This window comes from Mirounga angustirostris, unplaced genomic scaffold (genome assembly GCF_029215605.1).
Source record: "Mirounga angustirostris isolate CCGP_5_RB_7025 unplaced genomic scaffold, mMirAng1.0.hap1 SCAF_1, whole genome shotgun sequence".
Taxonomy (NCBI): domain Eukaryota; kingdom Metazoa; phylum Chordata; class Mammalia; order Carnivora; family Phocidae; genus Mirounga; species Mirounga angustirostris.
In genome coordinates this window covers 128,944,006-128,965,296 of record NW_026991709.1, presented here as the reverse complement: position 1 = coordinate 128,965,296, position 21,291 = coordinate 128,944,006, and the positions used below count along the sequence as shown (strand labels likewise).

Genomic DNA, 21,291 nt, shown 5'->3' with positions numbered 1-21,291 from the left:
AATAGACCTCTCCTCTGTTTCCAGGAAGGTTGGGATCAGCCATTCTTGCTCAGAGATGAGGAAAAGGGTGCAGAGGCTGGAGGAGGTCCTGGGTTGTGTCCTCTGGTCAGCCCTGTCCCCTCACTGCAAGCCAGGCTTTGTGCCCCTCTTACCACTGAAAGTCAGTCTCCTATTTCTGCCCCCTGCACTTGTGGCAGGCCTAGAATAATGCCTTGTGTCCAGTGGGAAGTAAGTAAAACAGACATTGGCTGGTTGGCAGCTTTACTATTTTAACTTTTTTAAACCATTTTGTAAGGGACTTGGTGTTCCTGTGTGTGTCTCTGTGTGTGTCTGTTTGAGCCTATGTGTGGGCATATTTTCTTCTTCTTTTAATGATGGCATTTGTATAATCACAATTAGTAAAGATTTGAATTTGTCCTTAGTGATTATTTGATTCCCAGAGGTCATGAACACCAATGGCTGCAAAGGCCAGGAGGGTAATGTAAGTGAGTCAAGCGGGCAGGGAGGGAAGGAAATGAAGGGACAGCAATGAGCCATCTGATGGGAGGCCAAAATTCACTCCAGCTGAGAGTCACTGTGTAGGATTTAGGTTCTGTACATTTGGGCTAGGAGTTGGGAGGACAGCACCTCAGGATATAACATTTTGTGGAATTTGTACAACATGCAGAAATTCCTTGGCGTGCTTCTGTTCCTAGAGTTATGGCTGAAACCACTTCTTTCACAAAATGGGTTGGTCTTTCCAAGCTCTCCAGATCTTCTACACCCCATTTGGGATGCTCGGCTGAAAGCAGATTACAGTGGTAGAAAAGGCCCTGGCACCGGAATCCGATGCTCTCGTGTAGTAGCAGCAACCTCCAGGAATCATGATTTCCTCCCGTGTAAAATGAGCAACGAACGGGGCTGGGTCAGAAGTGACCAAATGGCGACTTGCAGCTGAGTTGTGTTAGTCCTGTCTGGTGTTGACAACTTGTTAAAATTAGTTGACAGCTTTTACAAACTGAAGGTTTCACAGGAAAAATGAAGATTTCAGGCTCTCCTTGGAAAAATCAGGCAATCTCACCACACTGGGCCCCTTCTCCCGCATGGCTACTCTCAGCGGGAGTTGAGCAGTGAACAGATGGGTCGTTGTTCTCCGTTCATTCTCTTTGCTCCCGGCCCATCTAACTCCTTTACATTATCCACTTGGCCTTCATAGCCATTTGTGTTTGTGACCTCTGAATTAAATAATCTTTAAGGATATTTCAAATATTTAATATGTTATGATTATATGAATCATAATATGTCATCATTAAAAGAAGAAAATATGCATGTGCACACACGCACACACATTCACACACACAGCCAGCCACTGAAAATGAGGCTAAACCATGATTGGAACTTGAACTAGCTATTGGAACTTGAAATATCTGAAAGAGGAGAGAGGAAATACCTGTGCTGATCAAGCAGTCAATATCTTCTTTCTTGAACACTGGATACTAGGGATCCTCCAGCCCTGGGCCATGCCATGACTGCTCTTCTTTTTTCTGCCTGGTCAGCTCTTCCTTGCTCCTGTCTACTCATTAATCCGGCCTCATTTCCCTTGGTCTCCAGATTGCTTTATGGACATAGTGGTCGGGTTTGACATTTCCACTCACCTGCTGGGGCAGCCGCTGTTCCATGGCCACCCCCGGCTGAGATCCTACCTCCCAGGCATCTTAGAGGACATCACCTCCATCAGGAGGGTCAGCTGTGGAGCAGGCACAGAGGTGCAGGTGAATGTGGCCTTCAAGGTGAACAATGACCAAGAATTCCCTGCCAAGTTCCAAATCTACCGGAAAGCAATATTTGACAGCCTGCTGCAAGTCACTGTCGATGGACCAACTCATCTGAATGCACAGTTCCTGCAGTCGCTGTGGGATACATTTAAGGATAGATCTAAATCCCAAGGACAGGTACTCATGTCACATTCAATCTCTCATCTCCACATTCTTTCATTTGTTTCTTCCTCCCCAATTATATATTTCATTTTCACATCATTCCATCCTCTGCTTTTCTCTTCCTCTAGGTGCTACTCATTTTTTCAGATGGTCTTGGGGGTGAAAGTGAGATAATGCTTGAAGATCAATCGGCCAGGCTCAGAGAAGCAGGTACTGAGTTGCAAATTTAAGTGGTGAAGCATAGAATGTGCTAACAAGTCCCTTCTTACTCAGGTGTTGTAGATCTTGGGATCTGTCTGGCCACTGGTAGCAGATGCTGTTGATGCCTCCCCAAACCCTGTTGACAACTTGTATGCTCATCCCCCAAATGCTGCAAATGCCATGGCCAAGTACTTATATCTGTGCCCTTCTACAGTCATGTGTCCTTGACTGACCTGAACCATTACCTAGAAGTAAGGGTGGGTTTATACCATGTCCCACCTGGAAATGGAAGGGGATAAAATAAAAATAAATTAAAAAAATAGAAAATAGAAAATCGATATAGGGATAAAAACCTTAGCACCCTTGCCTCAAGTGGGTCAACTCTGATACAGTTTACACCCCAGAGTCCTTCATGAATCATACCAAGTTGAAGATTTTACTGAGACACATTCTTGCTTACAACTTTCCCCTCCCTTTCCTCCACCTCTTTCTCCCTCAATAAACCACGTACATACAAATTCCTCTCTTAGATTCTGCTTCCAGGGCTCCTGACCTAGGACACTCCCTACTGTTTCTGGTTATCCATGTGAAAGATAGCCACATAGATCTTGAAAAGCACTTCTTAGTACATATATCCCCAATCTATGTCATAGTTTCAGACTGAACTGGGAGCTAAATGCAAAAGTTGAGAGTCTTATACAGTGACACGAGGCTCCACTGATTGTCAGATGGGGTGCATTATTTGAGACCTCCTGGGTGTGGACTCACACTGGCCTCTGGGGTTTAATGTCCATGAGCAACCTCCCTAGAGGCCACAAAATTTCCTGCTTGATTGCTGGGTTGTATCATTCTCCTTTCCCACTGTTCTGGGCACATCACATTCCTCAGTACAGCCTCTGGTTCTTTACAGGGTCTGGCTCCGCTCCCCACTCTGGCCTTCCCTCACTCCCCACACTCAGCGTCTTAGGCACACAGAGCCATCCCCTTCTTCCTCCAGCATACCTCACGCCTCAGTCCCCCAGGCCTCCATTCCTGGCATACACTTTTCTTCTACCTAGAACTCTCCCCATCTCAGCTCCTCCCCAGTCCTTCTCCTGTCTCTGGTTCTCTGCCTTGACCAGCTTCCATTCATCCTTCAGGATCAGCATAGACATCAGTTCTTCCCAGAAACCTACAACTTTCTAAGGCTAAGTTGGGAGCTTCTCCTTTAGGCTTTCAAAGCACCCTGCCATTCCCTCTCAGGACATTTACCACTACACAGAGCAGCCATCTGATTCCTGTCCACCTTTTCCATTGGACTGGACTTCTGTGAAGGGACAGAGTGTGCCTGTCCTATTCATCTTGTGTCCCTGGTATAATGATTAATACATAATAGGCTTCTAATAAGCAAAGATTTGTTTAATGAAAGTTGGGTAGAGTAAATGAGCTAATGAGTGAATTAATGAGTGAGTGAATGAATGAATGAATAAATGGAGTCCTGGCTATGGCCAGGAGTTCACCCTGGGCTTTCCTCAGGCTCGTAGGGCTTGGGCCCCCAGGGGTGTTTGGCCATGGAGATGACTCTGAGAACTATTATTAATTTACATTCAGAAAAATTCAGAAAACCTCTGAAGATGAACAATGCCCTTTCTTAAAAATTGCTTTCAAATACCCAAGAATTGAATCAAAACTTGGTGGTGAAGCATTAAACAGTTTTCTGCTAGTGTTTTTCTGTCGGGTTTGAAGCCTGAACAAGCAAGCAAGCCTGTTGGGTTCCTCATAGATCAAGAGTCCTACTTCTTATGTTTCCTTTTCCCTTTTCTGGTTCTCTGAACATCACTCATCGAGTAGAAATACAATGGGCTTTTCTTCTCTTTCACGTGCAACCCCTTTGGTTTTGAATCTCTTATGTTTACTGACTAGGACTTGATGCTCTGCTGGTGGTGTCCCTAAACACGACTGCCCACGATGAGTTTTCCAGCTTTGAATTTGGAAAGGGATTTGATTACAGGACTCACCTGACCATTGGCATGAGAGAACTGGGCAAGATGCTGTCACAGTACCTGGTGAGCTGTGGAGCAGAAATGTAGTTATTCAAAAGGCCATCGGAATGAAATTGGAGTTTTGATGAGTATTTCTAGAGACTGCCTTGCTTGCCCCACTAAATGAAGTGCATGGTCTTTAGTAGAAGAAAAAGTATGAAAGACCAGAGCAGTGTATTTTTATTTTTGTGTGTCCTTCCCTCCTTTATCATCTCACCAAATGAATGCGCGGGCAATAAAAAAAACAACCAGCCCCTAGTCACATAGAAAAGCTCCCAGCAGTTTATGCTGCAGAAATCCCCAGATAACAAGAGTCTGTCAAGGAGGAGCCAACTAGTCTTGTGCAAACTTGGCCTGTGGCCATCCGTGTGGCAGGTGCCCTTTCTATAGACAGGTCATTTCCTGGGAGAGGGAATGCTGCGTCGCAGTTGCTAGCTCAGTGCCCTGTCTTCAGTATTAAGTCAAAGAGCACCTCTGATCCTCTGCAGCCCTTCCCCCAAAGAGAGAGGATGGCCGTGTAGGTGGTGCATTATGATCTATATGAATACTGTTCTTATGCCGTGAAGTTCCTGACCATTGTTGCTCACTCAAGTTTGCTTTTTCCAGGGAAACATTGCAGAGAAGACTTGCTGCTGCACATTTTGCAAGTGTTCGGGGGCCCCAGGTCTTCATGGATCCCAAGGACTACTAGCCACGAAGGTGCCATTCAGTTGTGAAACTATTTTACCCAGTGTGCCTTGATTTGGTGGGTGGGACTGAGGCCAAGCGGTGCACTTTGCAGCTTTCACTTGATGCTGATGTAGTTGCTTTGGGCATTTATTTCATGCGATTTCTGTGGTATAGGAGCCAGTTCGGAAGGGCTCACTTTTGATACTGCTGTTGAGAATAACTCCCATTTTTCTTACATATCATTCGTGACGTTGCTCCTTGGTTTTGCAATTTATACTTTCGCACCTGCTTTAAACAGTTTGAAGAGTGCAAAAGGTGGCAAAGGTTGTATTTCATCAGTAATGAATGAAATTGAACCTCAAAAAGAGCAATGCATTGCAGATTAATAGCCCTTTAAAAATGAATTCTAGAAGATCAATTACGCAACAATAGCTTAAATGAATATGTCATGGTGTCTTCATTAATGGAATGCTCTAAGGTGCTGAGGCTGAATGAACTACAGGTACATATAACAGCATGAATAAGTTTTACAAACACAGTAATGGCAACAAAACAAAACAAAACACAGAAGCACACATAGAGTATGATTCCATTTATAAAAGGTTTGAAAGCAGGCAAAACTAACTTATGTCTAGGGATGAATAATTCAGTAATAAAGTATAAAAAAGGCAAGAAAGTATTATCATAAAAGCCAGGAGTGTGCTCCCTGGGGTGGGGGTGGGGGTGGGAGTGCTTGGCATTGGGAGGGCTGCAGGCTGCATCTGGGTGCCAGTGATGTCCTGTTTCTTGGCCAGGGTGGTGGCTACATGGATGTTCACTTTATAATAATTAAGCTGTGACTTTATATTTCATTTATTTTATGTACTTTTTCAAATGCATTTTAGATATCATAATTAAAAGGAGTCTTTTTTTAAGAGAGCAAATGTAATACTTGCTCATGAGTTCTGCATTGTCCATCCTTGGGGGTACATGATCTTGGCCTTTTTACCGAGTTGCGATGTTTTGTTCAGCACAGTTTCCTCTCTCCTCACTTTGCTCCGGTCAGTATTAGAGTTACATTCCAAGAGCACAGCCCCCAGGTGTACTAAGCAGACAGGCAGGACCTGTGTTACACGGTGAGGAAAGCAAACCTCTGATTAAGCCTTTGCCACCAATAAGCCACGAGGCAGTTAAACCACATGTGGCAGAGGGAGAAGTGATCGCAATTGAAATATATGTAACCTCCTTGTTGGGAGAAGTGTTTCTTCTTCCTTGAGCTCTCAGAAAAGCAAAAGGAAATAAAATGATCTCTTTGGAAATGTGATCGATTTGCCTTCTAGAAGAGTTGTAGGGGCCACAGCTGCCCACCATGCAGCCCCTCAGGCACAGGACCTGCCCTGACGCCCTGAGCTGCAAAATGGGCTCCGCAGGTCAGCCTCCGGTAGGAGTCAGGGGTTGTCAGACTCTCCCCAGACTCACAGCTACCCCTGTAGACGCTGCCACCAAGTTGAAGGGAGGGACTTGTCTACAATGCCTAACGATTTCACAAGTTCAGATTGAAGAAAGCTGGCTGAAATGTATTCTCTCTATCCTCCCAGGGTTCTCCAGGTCTGAAAGGCAGCAGAGGACACTGGGGAGAGGACGGAGACCCCGTAAGTTTTTCTGACCCTCCTCCCCCCAACACAAGCAATGATTTTCTTTTGCACGGACAGCTTTATGTTCCTACAAAAAGGGTTTTATTTACATGGGGGATTTTGGTGGTTTTGAAAGAAAATGGATGCTCCCCCCGCCTTTTTTTGGTCTGGATCGTAAGCACTCACTTTTGAGGGGAAGGAGGGAGCAGGCTCACGCACATGTTGCCTGGCATGTTTTTATCAGTGGCAGGGAGCAGGGCATGGTCCTGTCTCCCCTACGCAGGGCAAAGTAGGACTAGATACTAGTGAGGAGCTATCTTTGGACCTGGAGCTCAGTGCTTAGTACATGGAAAGGCATGGCTTCATGATTCCATGCAACACAGAGGTTTTCTAATCTCAGTCTTTGACCCTTAAAACCAGAACTCTCCCTTGGTTCATTAATTGAATTATGAGAATAGATTTGAAGGAACTGAAACACTTGAGTGGCTCTGTTTGGGGTGGGGAAAGTTAAGGAAGCATCCAGCCTGCATCTCCATCCCCTTAGAATCAAGCTAGCTCTCTGTCTGGGCAGCAATATTTAAAACAAAATTAAATCATGCCTGGGCAGGTATAATTAAAAGCATAGGTTTGGCCAGGCAGCCAAGGGCTGACCTAGACAAGAAACCTAGCAACACACTTAACTTCTTGACTCTCAGTCTCCTGATCTATAAACTGATATATTCCTCTAAGGCTCTAGTGCTGACCTAGTTTACAAAATGACCACTGAGGGGAGTGCTCTAACCCGCCCACCACGTACCTGCAGAGGGCTCTTGGAGACCACCCAGGCAGCATGGAGGGCTTTGAGTGTGGCTGTCTGGCCATGAGCCCACATCTGGCTAACAGTCCAGTCAACAGGAAGTCAAAATGTTTCGGCATCTCTCAGCAACATGTGGCCACAAGCAAGGCCTCCTGTTTTCCTGGGAATAATCTTCAGAATAAAGAAAGCAAAGCAGGAGGAAGGAAAATCCCTTCTCCCCTCCGCTACCAGGAAGGAAAGAGTCAAGCTCATTGCTAAACAATTATTTATCCAAACAGCAAACCCTAAGCACCCATTCTGGACCCAGATCTGACTGAGGCAGGCACAAGGGGCATAATTGGGTAAAGAGACAATGAGGGGTTCCTGCCCTCAAGGAGCCCCACATTCCTTTTCTCTGGAGATTCATTTTACTCTAGCATTTACCTGTGTTTAAATATTTCCTGGGAGAAACAGGATTGATGGGAGACACACACATCATTGACCTTGAGCACTCTTTCCCCAGTGGATGGTCTGACTTTGGGGCTCTTTCACCTGGTGGTTCTTTCCGTGAGCACTAGCACTTCCCATCCTTGAGTTCTTGTAGTAGTGGCCTGTCCCATCAACGGCTTCTACTCAGCTCTGGTCCCCTGGGACCGGCTTGCTTCAGTACCATCAGCAATGCTGACTTTTCCAGGGCAGGACTGGGGCCTTGGGTACCATGCCAGGGTCAACATGTATTACTGGAGTATTTGAAAGGTGGCTGGAAGGTGAAGCATCTTCCAAAACTTTGGCTGTGCTGTCTAATGAGGACAGTGAAGCAATTGGGCTCATCCTGCATCTCTGTGAGATCTTGGGTCCGTAAGGAAGCCCCCAAGGTTGACGGGGAAGGCATTTGAATAGAGGGGAAAACCAGAGTTAAACAAATGCATTTATGGAAGGATGTGCTTTGTGTGGGGCTCAGAGTGCTCCTGTGCTCTAGCTTCACTCGTAAAAAGCAAACTGTTGGCAACTTCTGGCAAAAGAGTCACTTTGGATACCTGTTTGGTTGCCTTTTCTTAGGGAAGACGAGGAGAAATTGGACCCCCAGGAGATAAAGGGATTACAGGATGTCCAGGGGAGCAAGGTCAAAAGGTAAGGCTCTGCTGGAAATGTGATTTTGAATTCCCTACAACGTGCTCTGCGTCTCTCTTCCTTCCCTCCCTCCTTTTCTCTCTTCCACCCACCGTTTGCTGTTCTCCAGTTACATGTCAGTGTCCTCACTGTGGACTAATTCTGCTTCTTAGAAATCTCAATGAGTTCAGAGCATTCATTCAATCCATCTATCATCCCTTTGTGGTTAGAGAGCCAGAAGCAATTAAAGGAACACACAATCACCTTCTTTAGGGAGGCAGCACCTTCTTGCTCCAAAGGCCTGTGAATCCACCTGCTGTCTGTCTTTGACATGTCAGTGAGACAGATTTCATCTTTTACAGGGAGCCAAAGGATTTTCTGGACATAAGGTACCGTAGTGTCTTCTCAGTCCAATTTGATTTCCCGATGGGATTAGTTTCCCAATAAGCATGTGGCAGAGCCCTCCTCTGAACTGATTGCGCTCCATTGTCCCTTAGGGAGAACAAGGAGAGGATGGGATTGACGGACTGGATGGGGAAGAGGTAAGCCATCTTTCAGGTACCATAACATGGTCACGAGGTTGTATTTCTCTTTAAATGGGAATTTTGTTTTCCTTGACTTCTTTTAGGGCTTTCATGGATTTCCTGGAGAAAAGGGAGAAAAAGGTGATCCAGGATCTCAGGTAACACTTTCAATACATCAAAGAAGGAGAATTTGGTAAGAGAGACAGTCTTAACTGCTGTGTGCCAGTGCTTAGTAGGGAAACACTGACTTGACCATGAAATGAAGTTCTGTTACTACTGAGTAGATGCTACAGTCCCATTTGGGAATTTTCAAGAATTCCAGTGAGAAGGAATCGAGGCATGCAAGGTTCTTCTAAGGGCATATTCCTCAGAAGTCTGAAAATGATTGTTTTTGCCTGTCACCAGCTTCCATGTTCTCTTTATTGCATCAGAAAAAAAAAAAACCCAACATAAAAAGCAAGGGAAAAATACAGAATTATTTTGGTGACCTTGCTATAGCAAATCACAGTGAAACATTTTTTACCTTAAATTCATTTCAAAACTTATTAATATGTACCTACTTAGTACCAAACAGCTCAGTTTTTATGTTCTGATCCGTTTATTTATCCAATATTTTGAATACCTGGCATGTGCCAAGCACTGAGTTAAGTGCTGAAGATTCAGAGATGAACCACACTGTCCTTGTCCTCAAGGATCCCTGGCCATAGAAAGACAGATATATTAATAGCTAATGACAGTGCAGAATGTGATTGAGGCCATGTTGTTGGCAACTACATGAGAGTCCAGAGAAGGGCACCTAACTCAGCAGGGTAGGGAGCAAGTCCAGGAAGTCTTCCTAGAAGAAATGATTCCTGAGCTGAAGATGATAGGCATTAGCAAGACATAGAGGAAGGGATTCCAGACAGAGGGAACAGCACAAGCAAAGACATGCAGGCTTAGGGGCACTGCAAGTTGAGCATTAGAGCACAGGTAGAGGGAGGTGAGGTTCTAGAGGTGGTGGGAAGAGGTTGGGAAGGCACTGGTGGGCCATGGGGAGGAGTTAGGCTTTTAACCATTAAGCAATCGTGAGTCTTTGAAAGATTTTAAGTACAGGGACCACAATTGAATTTGAATGTCAGAAATATTACTTGGCAGTGGTATGGAGGATGTGTCAGAGGTGACATAGATACAAGGCAAAGATGAGAGGATCTAGAATAATTGTGGTGAGAAGTGATGAAGCCTTCAAGTAAAGCAACATCAGTGAGAACAGACGCAAGACATGAGAAGAACATAGCAGGGCCCAGGCTGGAATGAGCAGCTAGAGTGCAGGATTTAAGAAAGTATTCATTCTGGGCGCCTGGGTGGCTCAGTTGGTTAAGCGACTGCCTTCGGCTCAGGTCATAATCCTGGAGTCCCTGGATCGAGTCCCGCATCGGGCTTCCTGCTCAGCAGGGAGTCTGCTTCTCCCTCTGACCCTCCCCCCTCTCATGTGCTCTCTCTCATTCTCTCTCAAATAAATAAATAAAATCTTTAAAAAAAAAAAGAAAGTACTCATTCTCAGAACTATGCAAAGTGTGAGTGTCTCCCTAAATTTTGCACCCTAGGTAACTTGCTTTTCTTACCCTAGTTCTGGCTCTGGGACATAAGATCTCTAGATCTAGGTGATCAGAGAAGCAGGAAATGAGGAGTCAGTCAAAATGCCTTCAAGGACCCTGGTTTGGACAAGCTGAGTTGGGGACACTTGAGTTTGAGGTGACAAGTGGAACATGCCCGTGAAGGTTTCCAGTGGGCAATTTAATTATAAATGTCAGAAGTTCCTAGACTGGCTGTGATGTCCAATATAATACTACTAATATATGACAATTTAAATTCAAATTAGTGAACATGAAAAATTCTGCTCTTCAGTTGTCCTAACCACATTTCATGTGCTCAGTAGCTACCTATGGCTAATGGCTACCATGTTGGACAATGCAAATATAGAGCATTTCTATTACTGCAGAAAGTTCTGTCAGATGCGCTATGCTAAATCATGAGAGTTTTCCCATTGCTCAGCCTCACTATAGATAATCCTGACTATAGGCTTAAAACTGCACTGAGTACTGCTTGAGAAGTCTGAGGAAACTGGCTGGGGGAGAGGAACATGGATCATTTTGTCTGATTGGTTTTCTTGCCTCCAAAACACACCCTTGACGTTTTAACCCCATTATAAAACCCTCATACAAGCTAACTCAGAAACTTACTTTCTTTTTTTCCAGGGCAGCCCAGGTTCCAGAGGCCCCCCTGGGGGATATGGGGAGAAGGGCTTTCCAGGAGATCCTGTAAGTTACTTGGTCTAGTTGCCTCTGAATTGTGTAGTTGCTCCAAGTTCCTCTCTCCTTTCCCGTGTGTCTCCCACTAACCTGTAGGTGAAGGCTTGTCTTGGGAGTCAGGGTAGTAGGTGTTGACTGAGACTTAAATGCTTGGGAAAAAAAATCTGTGTGCATCTGATCTTGGCTGATTATATTGGAAATTTGGAGCTGGGAAATGTTCCATCCTAATCATCCTTAGTGTTATGTTGAGACTTTCAAGTTACTTTTGGGGAGAAATTTCCATAAGTTTGCTTATTGGGCTTCTAATCTTACAGATTCTGTATTTGCAGACTTGATTAAAAAGGAATCTTATTGCATCTCTAAGGGAGTAGCATAAGCATGTTTGGACTAGTGCATCAGTGAAGCTGCCAATACAGAGAAGAGAAAATCATCATGGTGTCAGCAGGCGGTCTTTAGCAGACACTCTTATTGCTTCATTTGTCACCAAACCCTCTTCAAACTTGGGGAAATATTATTTTCATTTTTTCAAAAATCTATCAATTTCAAATACGTTGAATTTTCTCTTACCCTTCCTTAGTTAACCCAAATTAGCTTACTACTTGAATATTGTACCATGGTATTTAAAAAAAAAAAAAAGCTGATATTTCTTCATTCTAAAATACTTTCTAAATCTTCCTCTAGGGCAATCCAGGACAAAACAGTAACATCAAAGGACAAAAGGGCTCCAAAGGAGAACAAGGAAGACAAGTAATGGGATCTATTTTACAGACGTAGAATCTATAGATCTATTTTATATATGTATGAATGACTAATTCTGTTACTGAGCTGAGACTTCCATAAGGTCTAAATTAATTACTTAGTAAAATATGTAAACAACACCCCTAAGGTCCCATTTAGAAGAGCCTTATTTCCTGAAAACAAGACACATCTGTAGTAGGTTACACTTCCATGGGTAAAATTATTAAGTTTCTGGCAGGTGATATTATATGGGGAAACTGCTAGTTAGCAGTGCATGTTGCTATACCATTTTCCTCTTTAATAGATACGGACCCAATAGTGTTAATATGCACAAAGATTCTAGCATGACACATTTGTTCTGCTGTTTTAATAGTGCATGAGGTTTTTATGCCGATGTAGTTATTCAGAATCCTGTGCCTTACAATCTTGGGGAAACAATTGTATTTCTAGGGTAGAACCGGACAGAAAGGGACACCAGGCAATCCTAATTCCAGAGGAAGTAGGGTAAGTATTTCCGTGAACATTTATTTTCTGTCCTTATCACCTGAAGGTGCCACGGAGGCATTCACGATATTTGCCACTGCAGAGCTGGCTGGTCCAGGGCTGATACATTGGTACTATCGTCATTTGGGGCCAGATGACATTGTGAGGAGCTATCGTGTGCTTTTATAGGATGTTTCAGAGCATCCCTGTTCTCTACCCACTACATGTCAGTAGCTCACTCCCCCCAAGTTGTGATAGACAAAAATGTCTGCAGATTTTGCCAAATGTCTGGGATGAGGGTAGTGGGGAATGGGGGGCGGGGCAAAATCACTCCTTGTTGAGAACCTCTGTGACAGTCTGCCTTCCTCTTTCCATCTTCCAGAAGCTTTTGAATGTCTTTGGAGAGAGTCAGTGCCTTTAACATGAAAACCCTCCTCCAGCAGCTTAGCATCTTTGAGCTTCTGTAAGAAAATTGGGTAAACATACTCTCTTTCTCTTCAAATGTTGTCAATGGGAAAGAAGAGTTACAGATAAGTTCTTCCTGAATTAACCAAAACACTGGTGACTAGGGCCAAGTCTGTGGCAACCTCGAGACCCTAGGACAACTTTATAGCATCTCATGTGATATTAAGCCTAAAACAGGGATATTGGATTTCCCCTTCTTTTTAAGGAACAACCAAGAAATCATTTTTCTTTTTGTGGACTACTGAAGTGAGAGGTGACATTTCCAATGTGTTAGAAACCCTTTTATTGGGCGCCTAGGTGGCTCAGTTGGTTAAGTGTCTGCCTTTGGCTCAGGTGGTGATCCTGGGGTTCTGGGATCAGGCTCCCTGCTCCTTGGGGAGCCTGCTTCTCCCTCTGCCTCTTCTCCCCTCCTCTGTCTCCCATGAATAAATAAATAAAATCTTAAAAAAATAAACCCTTTATCATGCCCTCAGAACGGAGATTATAAAAAGACAATAATGCACAGCGCCCTAGATTTATTTGGCCCCGAGCTTTATTCAAGAGGGACCTGAAAATACTTGGCTTGCTTTTCTATTACAGATTTGGAGTCTTCTCATCACTTTGAAGGCTGTGGCTGATTGCCTTTCTCTCTGGAATAGATAGTGGAGAAATGTGTTTTAATTCCTCTTGCCTTTGTTTATCTTAAATCATAGTTCTTAAGGGATAAGATCTATGGTCAGATGGCTTAGGCTTCCCGGTGCTTCTGGTAAAAATTCTTTGGGACTTTGCCCTCTCTCCACACAAGAGAATTGAAATTAACTGGAGGAAGCAGCAGAGCAGCAAGATGCCCTACATGCAATGAATTTTAAAGATAAATAGGTACTTTTGTTGGTTTAAGAGAAAATACTCTGAGTTTGAGAGAGCTTTGTAACTGTCACCATCAATCAAGCACTTTTTGAAAAGAGATGCTAGGCATGGGGTTGGGGATTACTACTTGGACAAACCAGCCAATGACTTTAAGTCAGTTCAGAGACAGGAGGCTCTCAGCCTCCCGCTCCCATCTTCATCCACATCCCTGCCCAGCTCCTACCTTTGTAACCACTTTTCTCCTGAATTGAACAAGGCAATGTGAATATAAAACAGCATCCAGCTTTTCTACCTCTTCCCCCACCTTTCCAGTGAAGGCCAGAATTCTCTCTGAGGGTCAGAGGATCTTAAGTAGGTGACAGGTTCTAAGAACACAAGCAAACGTGTAAGACATGGCCTCCTCTGTGACAGAATTCCAACTTATGCAAGTCAATTGTACCAGCTGTTGCCGAAACCGTGGCATGATGTACTGAGAACCAGAGGACCTGAAATGACATTCCAGGCCCCTTGTTTTTGGCCTACCACACACAAATGCTTATAAATAATAGCACTTATACTTCCGTAGCATTTATTTTGTGTCACGTCCTGATCAGATCACTTTCAAATATTAAATCCTCATAACAAACCTACCAGGTAGATACTGTTATTTTATCCATTTTACAGATGAGAATATTCAAGAACCCTTGGGCAACTTGCCCAGGATCCGGATAGGTAGCAAGTGGCAGAACTGGGGTTTGGACCCAGACCATCTCACTCCAGAGTCTGGGGTCCTAACCTCCTGGCTAAGGCTTATTGCACAGTTGCTCTGGGCCACACAGGCTTTAAGGGGCAGTGTCGAGCTCAAGAGTGCCTGACTTCTAAAGACACATCCCTAAATATTGGGCAGTATTGTCTGATGTGGAATAAATGTTCTTTTACCCTTTTTAATGGAATTATGACATCGCAGGGTAACAGCGGCCTCAACTTCTGTTGTTTGCCATTTCTTCCCTGCTTTCGTATGTCAAGAGCTCTATAGTCACATCAAGGTACAAAGAGCTGACAAGGTACAATGGGTAACTTCTCCCAGAGGGCATTTGCATTTTGAAAGGAGAGTCCCTGAGTGGGGGGCAGAACCCCAGTGGAGGAATTCCTATCATCAGCCAACCTGGTGGAGATGATACTTGGTCAGGTAGTTCACTCGAAGGAACTCTAGAAGGTATGCAGTTGGAAGAAAACTGATTCTCAAATAATTTCCATGGCTACCTTTCTCATGCATGGATAGAATTATTTTATTTTATTTTATTATTATTTTTCAATGTTTTATTTTTTAATTAGAATTCAACTAGCCAACATTTAGTACATCCTTAGTGTCAGATGTAGTGTTCAATAATTCATAGAATTTTTTTTAAAGTCCTTAGGAGGGCATGTGATGTAATGAGCACTAGGTATTATATCAGACTGATGAAGCACTGACTTCTACCTCTGAAATTAATAATACATTATATGTTAGTTAATTGAACTTAAATAAAAAATTTTAAAAATAAAGTCTTTGTCTTGTACCTAATCATAGTTGTTTATCACAATACAAAGTAAATTGATGGTTGAGATATTCCACAGCTCGCTCAAAGGGGCAGGGGCGAGGGGGAGGCTTGAGGGTACAGATTTTATTGTTGCTGTTTAGGGGGAAAGAAGTTAGGATCTGAGATCTGAATCATCTGCCTTGATCACGGTCTGGAAAGGACGGGGTGTGGCAAAGCAGCCACTAGGGGGAGAGCCTGAGCTGGCAACGTGGAAATCACCTCTGCTTAAGTGCTGGCAGATTTCTGGCTTCAGAGATCAGCCCCTTTCTCAGATGAGCATGGCAATGCCATCGGACTGCCACATAGTTGAGCAGACCCCATCAGCCATTTCCTTCTTGTAGAATTCCGTGGAAACAAACCTCAGTGGGCCAGTGAAGCACTGAATCTCACAATTTTTACTCTCCCCTAAGATACTTTCAGGGCCTCGGACAGAGAGATGGAGAAGACACAAGCTTGTTCTCACATAGGAAGCTCTGATTAGCAGACAGTACTTTGTGGGATTTGCTGAAGAAGGAAAGGTGGAAGACAGGTTCTTCAGAATGATTTGATTCTCCAAACAGCTTCCTGAATAATTGTCAGAGGCTGTTAGACTGGAGCTGGATCTGTAATGACTTTCAGATTGGCTTTCAATCAATCCCCCAAATGTTAGTCTATAATGAAGTGCCCAGTGTGAAAACTTGTCTTTGGAAAGTGCCTCAGGGAAGCCATTTCTGTGAGCTACTCATTACTTATGTCTGTCAGGGAATGAAACAGGCTGGTTTGCCTCTAAAGAACCCTCCATCTGGATACATACACAACACTAACACTTTGCCTTTTCTGTTCCAGGGAAGGGAAGGCCGAAGGGGGCCCCCAGGTGTCTCAGTAAGTCCCCTTTACTTCCTGCCTTCCGTAGTAGACGGTTCCAAGGAGATTTCTCATATGCAGATGGCCCCGGGAAGGAATGAGCATTTGACAAGGACGTTGTAGGAAGCGCAGAGCACTAGACATGGCCCCACCGATGCGGGGAAACACAAGGGTCCGTCAGTTCAGCTGCTAGGAACTGGACAGGCCTGACCTAAGGCAGAACCCCCTTCACAGACATGTCCTAGACAAGAGGACTTGCTGTCCATTTGACTGCTTTTCGCCCACGCTGGGAATCAACTGCACGAGAGTGAAATTCTTTACTAGAGTCAGAAATGACCTTGCGTTCATTTTTTAGTATGGAAATGAATAAAATCCTAGACCAAGTAAGTGGTGAGCCAAGATTCAGTCAAAATAGTACCCATGTACTGTATATTAGAGTACTAGATAGTATAAAGAGAGAATCTATATGGAAACTGGAGAAAGTGTTAACACTGAAAACTCATTCATCAGGGGGAGCCGGGAGATCCTGGACCTCAAGGTACCCAGGGAGCTGATGGATTACAAGGCCCACAGGTGTGTTGAAGAATTTTGTAAATATTGATATATAATGCTGAGTTATCCTGATGGGAAGTCAGTGGGTAGTTCTGTATAAACATAAATAACTGAGAAATGTTTAATCTGCTCTCGCCTTCCTCCTTGGACCATGTTCCTGGAATTCTACATGGAAGAGTGATTTTTCTCCATCAAACCTGCTCCTATTTTGAATAGAGGAAATGGGTGATCTTGTGCTCACCACTATTGTATCAGATTGTTAGTAATAATGAGTTATTAAGACCTTAATATTATATTAGTAATGAGTACCAGGATCAACAAATTGGTTTTCCTTATTAACTGAAGCCCTGCACACAGATCCCATGAAGGAAAGTTAGGAATTGGAAACTATTACTCAACTCATCTAAAATTGATTCACAGGGGGTGAGTGTGCTTTTAGAATATTATTGATGGGGCTTTACATGAGCCATTTTTTTCTTGGTCATATCATTACTGATATGAGTATCGGAGTCAGGACATCTCTGTCTCTCTTTCATGTTGGAAAGATGCTGGGGTCATCCCTAGGTAATGGCTTTGTAATACATGAGTATTTAGTTACCTTATGGAGCCCACTATAAGCCAGAACTTGTCTGGAAGGTGTGCGTAGACCTAAGACCTTCTCAAGAGTTCATTTTTCTTCTAGGAAGTTTCGGATGATTCACACTGAGGTAGAATTTGGTGTTCTCTTGAGGATTCCGGGGTCCCTGAACCAAGCCACCAGCTAGCAAATCCTTTAGACTGAGTAACCATGGGATCAGTCTAGATCTATCCCCAGGCTTTGTAGGGAAGGGGTGACATTACCTCAGCTACTCTAGGGTCCCTTTGATACTTAGGGAGTGAACCAAGGCTAGTCCAGCGGGTGCAACCACCATTTGCACTGGGCAGCTGGGGCCATTTTATAGCTGGTGCTTTGGTAGTGGGAACATTTATCAGCACCTCTAGTTTTTTCTTCTATGTGAAAGATCTGTATGTGTATTGTATGGTAAATATAGTATATATACATGTATTTGATGGTAAATATAGTAGAAAATATGCTTAAACTCCTCTGCTAAAATGTCCTTTTGTATGAACTTGAAACAACTTTGCTCTCCATTTTACACATTGATGATGAGGACTCTGGCCCTGGTAACCTGCCCCAACAAAGGAATCCATCTGACTGCTGTTTACGAATTCCTTCCTTCTTCTAAGGGTTTTACTTCTCCCTTTGGTCTCCTTTTCATTTCTCCCTGTCAGAGCGGGATGAAGGTCTTAGACCCAGGCAAGAATTCCTTGATGAGATCTGTACCACTGAGTCTGGGCCTCCTCTTCATTCTTATTGTAAGATAGGCTTACCCTCAGAGTTAAAAGGCTACTTGAGGGTTGGACCAGTGCTTTTCTGTGGACGTGTTTCATAAGTATGTTTTCATTGCTTCATCGCACTATGTTTCTTTTGTTACCACAAAAGGGGTTAAATGGAATTCCCGGCAGGAAAGGAGAGAAGGGAAGCGAGGGGCATAAAGGACCTCAGGTGAGTGACCCAGGAATGGTCTCCAGCAACACCATTTCCTCTTACTTCAAAAACATCTTCCTATACAGTTTATTTTATATTATCTACATATGGGGTATTTTATTTCTCAATCAACTTGGGACAGGGGCACCTGGGTGGCTCAGTCGTTAAGCATCTGCCTTCACCTCAGGTCATGTTCCCAGGGTCCTGGGATCGAGCCCCGCATCAGGCTCCCTGCTCAGCGGGAAACCTGCTTCTCCCTCTGCCTGCTGCTCCCCCTGCTTGTGCTCTCTCTCTCTCTGTCAAATAAATAAATAAAATCTTAAAAAAAAAACAAAGAAAAGAAAACTTGATTTATTAAAAAAAAAACTTGGGCAGACTTGGGGGAAAAAATTGGGGACAGGTTTTTAGCATAGCTCTGATTCCTTGCATGTCTCTTAAGCCCTCCTCTCTCTCCTTCACTGGGTTTTACTGGGAAGGTACAAACCCATTGCATCAGCCTGAAGAAAGCATTTGGAAGATTACAAGTCCTGCTGATTTCTGGACATTTCAAATCCCAACACACTATTCTGGTTTTTCTGACTTTAAAAAATCTATCTGTGCCATGCCTCTCTCCGTTGACTGTAGATATTTGAAATTGACTCTACAAAGATCCCTTGTTACCCAAATTGATTTGATTCCTCAGCTCAGCTTTGAATTCACCCTCTGAATCTATTCAGTCCCTGAGTTTCTGACAATGAGTAATACGATTTCGGATGGTGAGGGATTCCTGTGAAAAACGTTCTGAATCTGTTCAGTTCTTCAGCTCTGATAGCAGGAGCTCAGAAGGCAAGGAATACCTGTGTTTGCCCAGTTATGGTCCCAGCATGTTTGTGGAAGATACTGTTGCCCATTTGCAGATTGGGACTGAAACACATTCTGCTTTGGACGTGCTCATGGTGTAGTACACGCAAGTGGCCATGTCTCGTTCTCACAAAATCAGTACATTATAACAAATCTGTGGCATTTAGAACGAACATTAGTCACGTCAAGGGCACCTTTTCTATTTCTCACTAAGGCCCCACACGGACCAACGGTATCCCTGCAGAGGAAGACTTGTGGTCCTCTAACCAGGACTATACCCTGAGTCACCTGTTTTGCGTGCAGATGTCCCTCTCCCCTGGGTGGCTGGGTCTCTTGTTAAGGAGGCATCAAGGAGCTGTTGGAAATGACATGAAGAAAAGCAAAGCTAATCTAATGGGTTTTCTAAGAATTGCTACAGGGCCAACATATGTGTCTCGCAATTTCATTCAGGGCTCTTCTGGGCCAGTGGGAGCTAAAGGGAACATTGGAAGTCCTGGGCCTTCGGGGAAAAAAGTAAGTGTTATCTCTTTAAGATGTCAAATACTGAGAAAAAAGTACCTCCCTTCTTTTCTTGATTTCCATGTGAATTCCTCACATGATCCAGGCACCATCAACCACCCACCTGGCTTTCTGCTGATATGTTCTTTTCCTCCCATTGAGCAAAGAATTTCTAACTGCTTATCTCTTCCCTGAAATGGCCCCATTTCACTAAGAGAGACACAGTGAGCTCAAACATGAAACAACTCTGAAAAATCTCTTCACCTCCCCAATGTCCTGAATGCAGAGTGCAGGAGGGAGGTAAGGGGTGTCCAGACTCAAATCTGTTTGTGCATACAGTTCTCTAATTCACCCTACTGTCTCTGAAGCGGCTCTTTTGGGGTCTGTCAGATCGCAGACTATTGGCCCATTCAGAATCCCACTCCCCTGCTTCAAATCTTTCGGGGGCTCCCTGCTCCGGGGCCAGCTTTGTGGCCCGGGCAGCTGTGCGGTCACACTGGGGGCGGAGCTCAGAAGGGCCCCATGCTCGGTTTAATGTCCTGCTGTCAGCATCTTGAAAGTCTTCGTATTTGGGGGTGGGGCCTAGGCTTTCGTTGTACACTGAGCCCCACAAATTATGCAGCCGGTCTTAACTTCCCTGTGGCTCTTAGGACAATTTCCAAACTTTAAAGTAGCTTAGAAGGCCCTCTGACCCTGTTTAGTTCTGAGGCTTCAGAGCACTTCTCCCTCCTGCACGCCTGCCCCAGGCTTCCCACCAATGCCTTCCCTCTACCCAGACCATCCTCACTCCTCCCACGATCCTTCTTCTGGCTCACATAACTTAGCTGTCAAGCCTCGGCGCCCCTGCTCCTTTCCTTCAGGCAGCTCGCCTCCTTAGCCCCACCAAATCCAATTTAGATTCCCCTCTCCTTCACTGCCGTAGCCCCCTGCGTTTATAATTGCCTGTCTAATCGTCTCTCTTTCCAACCACACTTTTTTTTGGTGAGTCAGGACCCACAGCTATCTTGTTCAACATTTTATTTTCCAGGACAGTAAATCCTTGGATGGGCAAACGCATCAGCCAATGAATCAACTCTCCCTGGAGTAGATTTTCCACTCTTCGCCTCCTCCTTCAGTCATTCCCATCCCCCAGGGAAAGCGGTGTTTGTGCCCAGCCTTGGGCTGTGCTGCAGTTTTCTGCTTACCTTTGGGGAGGTCGTTACTGGTTTCCTACACCCCATCTCCTTGCTGAGCATTGAACCCTCACTGAGAGGCTCGAGTCTCCCCATCTCAACTTCCTATGGTGGGAGCCACGTTTGATTTTACTGGTCTGAAGCTCTTCTTGTCTCACTTACTAGGGAGAACCTGGAATTCTTGGAGATCCAGGGCCAATGGGGCAAGCCGGACAGAGAGGAAGACAGGTATGACGTTTTAGGACCCTTAACTTCTCACTGCTCCAAGTGCTCAGTTCTGTGGTAAAGAGAAGGGGACTGATGAAAGGTATTGAAAGGTATTTTAGGACCTCCTAGGAAGATGCAGGGACATACTCCCACCCCCTGCAGCTCTCCTTCTATAGCTAGTCTGTCTGTTAAAGCAAAAGGAAAACAGCTCGAGGGAAAGGGGGGCTTGCAGAGAGGATAATGGTTAAATTACAGCAGGACATTTCAATATTTTCACAACCAGGATGGCCACATAGATGCATGGCAGTTGAAAAACAGCATTACCCATTTCTCTCCCTGTCTTGCAAAACTCTAAGGCAACAGCAAGAAGAGGGGAGTAGAGCCAAGAAATGAGCCAACTGTTCCAGTGGCTCTGGCCGTACCAGCATCTCTGTCCATGGAAC

General features: G+C 44.4%; 1 protein-coding gene across 1 annotated transcript in view; it reads left to right on the top strand.

The window, feature by feature from the left end:
- The window catches only part of COL6A5 (collagen type VI alpha 5 chain), a 129,250-nt gene that overhangs the window by 61,485 nt on the left and 46,474 nt on the right, over positions 1-21,291 (top strand). Inside the window, exons 9-25 of the mRNA XM_064588080.1 lie at positions 1,591-1,931; positions 2,045-2,126; positions 4,020-4,162; positions 4,745-4,837; positions 6,385-6,438; positions 8,255-8,326; positions 8,668-8,694; positions 8,803-8,847; positions 8,934-8,987; positions 11,064-11,126; positions 11,799-11,864; positions 12,306-12,359; positions 16,034-16,069; positions 16,562-16,624; positions 18,087-18,149; positions 19,422-19,484; positions 20,807-20,869. Coding sequence (XP_064444150.1) covers positions 1,591-1,931; positions 2,045-2,126; positions 4,020-4,162; positions 4,745-4,837; positions 6,385-6,438; positions 8,255-8,326; positions 8,668-8,694; positions 8,803-8,847; positions 8,934-8,987; positions 11,064-11,126; positions 11,799-11,864; positions 12,306-12,359; positions 16,034-16,069; positions 16,562-16,624; positions 18,087-18,149; positions 19,422-19,484; positions 20,807-20,869 — 1,382 coding nt within the window. The remainder of the gene's footprint in view (positions 1-1,590; positions 1,932-2,044; positions 2,127-4,019; positions 4,163-4,744; positions 4,838-6,384; positions 6,439-8,254; positions 8,327-8,667; positions 8,695-8,802; positions 8,848-8,933; positions 8,988-11,063; positions 11,127-11,798; positions 11,865-12,305; positions 12,360-16,033; positions 16,070-16,561; positions 16,625-18,086; positions 18,150-19,421; positions 19,485-20,806; positions 20,870-21,291) is intronic.